The 3179-nt window shown below is 29.6% G+C and overlaps 2 protein-coding genes across 3 annotated transcripts in view; one reads left to right on the top strand and one right to left on the bottom strand.

Annotated features, from left to right (window-relative positions):
• The window catches only part of LOC103310013, a 3198-nt gene extending 2058 nt beyond the window's left edge, over positions 1-1140 (bottom strand). Inside the window, exon 1 of the mRNA XM_008186980.3 lies at positions 216-1140. Coding sequence (XP_008185202.1) covers positions 216-599 — 384 coding nt within the window. The 5' untranslated portion in view covers positions 600-1140. The remainder of the gene's footprint in view (positions 1-215) is intronic.
• The window catches only part of LOC100159991 (legumain), a 521349-nt gene that overhangs the window by 150108 nt on the left and 368062 nt on the right, over positions 1-3179 (top strand). The gene's annotated exons all lie outside the window — the stretch shown is intronic.

Here is a 3179-nt window from a genome sequence, read left to right as displayed (position 1 = left end):
TCTTATTATGTTTTCATATACTCATTAAAAATCAATTTTTACTTTTTTACCCATATAGTTACATTTAACCTTAATCGTTTAAATAATTATTTTTTGTTCAAAAAAAAAAAAGTGGGGAAATGGATAGGTATATTAATGAATGAATTATGAAATAATATGTATCAGTTGTATTAAACATATTGCATAGATGTATAATATTTATTATTTTATATTACCTCAGCAATCAAGTTTCGTATTTTCAAATGATGATCTTCTGTTCCGGTTATCCAGTAAGATAAAGACCTATAGAGACAATTACCATCACCAATAATATTTATGATTTTTGTTGGCTCTCCGAGAATTTTTCCACGGTATTTATAAATCAAATTCTTTTCTATTTTAAGATTTAAAATCTTGTTCTGTCTCAACTGCCATGGCTTCGTCACGGGATTAAATACTTGTTTATCCTTCAACTCATCCAGCTTTGATTTGGTATATTCAATATCCTTCACTTGCAAATTATCGACATCTTTAAAACTGTCAGTGCCGCTACTTTTGCTTCCAGACTTGTCAGCATCATATTTTTCTTCCGTTTTATTTTCCATCGGTTCATTGTACATTTTTAAATTTTTCAAATTAATTTTTTTTTTTCAAGACTTTGAACTCATTTTTGAGTACACATGTATTGCCAGAGTGAAAAGATACTATTTCATATGGACCATTCCACGGTATCTGACGCCAACCACCTTTCCGATCATCCCTACACAAGTTTCTGACGAAAACTTTATCACCTTCTTGAAATATGTGACCCGTATTATGACGTTTAGAATAAGAATAACGTTGACGTGTTTGTGCTTCATCTATATTTTTTTTTGCTTTTTTTTTCCATTATATCCCTCATGGCGATCATTTGATTTAGTGTAGTTTTAAATGTTTCTTGATCAAATAAATCTAAATCATTATCTTGGTGATCTGAGTCATACTGATTACTATTGTATGTTACAGAATATTTATCTTTATCGTCATAATTAATATCAATAGGTAGCGTAGCATCACGTTGATATAACATTTTAAATGGCGTGTATCCAGTGGAAGAATGCTGTGCCGTTCTATGTGCAAATAAGACACCTTGTAAAATATATGGCCATTGCATTACATTCTCCTGCAATACTTTCAACAAACAATTTTTAATTGTACGGTTTTGACGTTCAACCAGACCGTTGGCTTGCGGATGATACGCCGATGTAACTCGTTGTTCAGTTCCTGTGAGACGAAATAGCTCGTCGTTCAGGTTATTTACAAATTATCTCCCCTGGTCGCTAATTTGTATTTTTGGACACCCATGGCGGCATATTATTTCGTCATACAAAAACCGTGCAACAGTTACTGCTGATTTGTCTTTTATAGGTCTGGCTTCTGACCATTTTGAAAAATAATCTATACCAACAACAACATATTTGAACCCATCAACTTCTGGTAAAGTCATGATGTCAACTCCAATTTGATTAAAAACCTAATTTAAAAAAAAAATGTTTGTTATTTTTTTTATGATAAAAGTTGATTATTTATATTATAAATATAAAATATATCAACAACTTATACTAACTATACTTGAATCAATATAATTCATACAAGTCATAGACAATTAACAAAATATATTTTGATGTACAAATAAAAGAAAATAATTCATAACCCGTGAAGTCACTCTGCTCTATTAATAATGGCCAATGGGTGTCGACTGTCGAGTGTACTTTATCATTGGGTAGGATACATCAAATTTGAAATCAATGATATACTATACATAACGGTTTTATACGGATATGGTCTATCAGTCTAGATTTTTTTTTCTTATAATATATTAATATTACTATAAGCATAGGCGTGCGCACGGGGTCTTCTAAAATGTGTGCTTACCTTACATTTTTTATTAAAAATTGTTTATCCATTTAAAACTGTTAACCAGTCAATCATTATCGAGTGTAAATTTATTTTGTATCATAATATATAATAATATTATGTGGGGCGGAATGGCCGAGCGGGCTAAGGCGTCGGTTGCGACGCACACCAACGCCGGTTTGATATCTCAGCCATGGGTGGCATTTTTCTTTGGGCAAGTCACGGTGCCCGGAGAACGAGTGCCGCCATCCCCCACCCGGGCATGACAGATACCTACAGGTGCTCAAATCAAAAATTCTGCCAAAACAAACACACGTGTGTTCTAACCTACAATTTCCTCCCCTACAAACAAAAAACAAACAGCTAATGGCCATAGTTGCTGGGCTTTACGATCAATAAAAAAATAAAATAAAATAAAATATATGTTATGTGTAAGTTTCAAAAATGTGCAGTGTATAATATTATGATATTTTTGTTTTTAAACATATTATCCGGGTAATTTACGAAATAAACGTTACCTAGTAAAATATACCTATAGCTTGTAACTTATAAATATAAAATAATATGTATACAAATTTACAATTGGTATAATAAATTAACAAATGTACAATTATGTTTTATATGATTTTATTAATGGGGAATTTTTTCCCGGCATTCACACAGACTATACTCCGTTCGCTGAGATAACGCAACTCGCCTGCCCAATAATAATAATATACCTATAATAGGTACCTAAACCTAAATGGCTAAATGTATTTTATTCATTCTAAAGAAGAGATTCTTTAGGGCTTAAATGTATGCATATTTTAAGGTTTTTTTATGGCATGAAGTCCCTAGCCCTAATAATGAATCTAAAAAATTTTAAATTTCATTTTGTACATATACAAAAGACATATAGTAAATTTTAATAATATAATATACGTAATAGAAAACGATTCGAGGCACTCCAAATTTTTAAGATTTACAATAAAATAGCTAAAAATGGATATTTTTTCTTTAAACATCAAATTTCGTCAACATTTGAACTTTAAATATCTATAAAAAAAAATATTAAAAGTAGCATTCGGGGACTGCCGCGATAAAGCTATTGCATATTAAATAAATAAAAAGTTGATATGATTTTAAACTTTTTTATTATTCTATTTATTCAGGAATTTGTAAACTATAGTTTATGTTTTTATTGCTATAATATATTATATTTTATATATATTATTATAAATATATAAAATTAATAATATATTATTATATATTATATATTTATATATATAAATTTATTGTTATAGCAACCCATAACAAAACCATTA

Source organism: Acyrthosiphon pisum, chromosome X, assembly GCF_005508785.2.
Source record: "Acyrthosiphon pisum isolate AL4f chromosome X, pea_aphid_22Mar2018_4r6ur, whole genome shotgun sequence".
Lineage (NCBI taxonomy): Eukaryota > Metazoa > Arthropoda > Insecta > Hemiptera > Aphididae > Acyrthosiphon > Acyrthosiphon pisum.
This window is presented reverse-complemented; position numbering and strand designations above follow the sequence as displayed.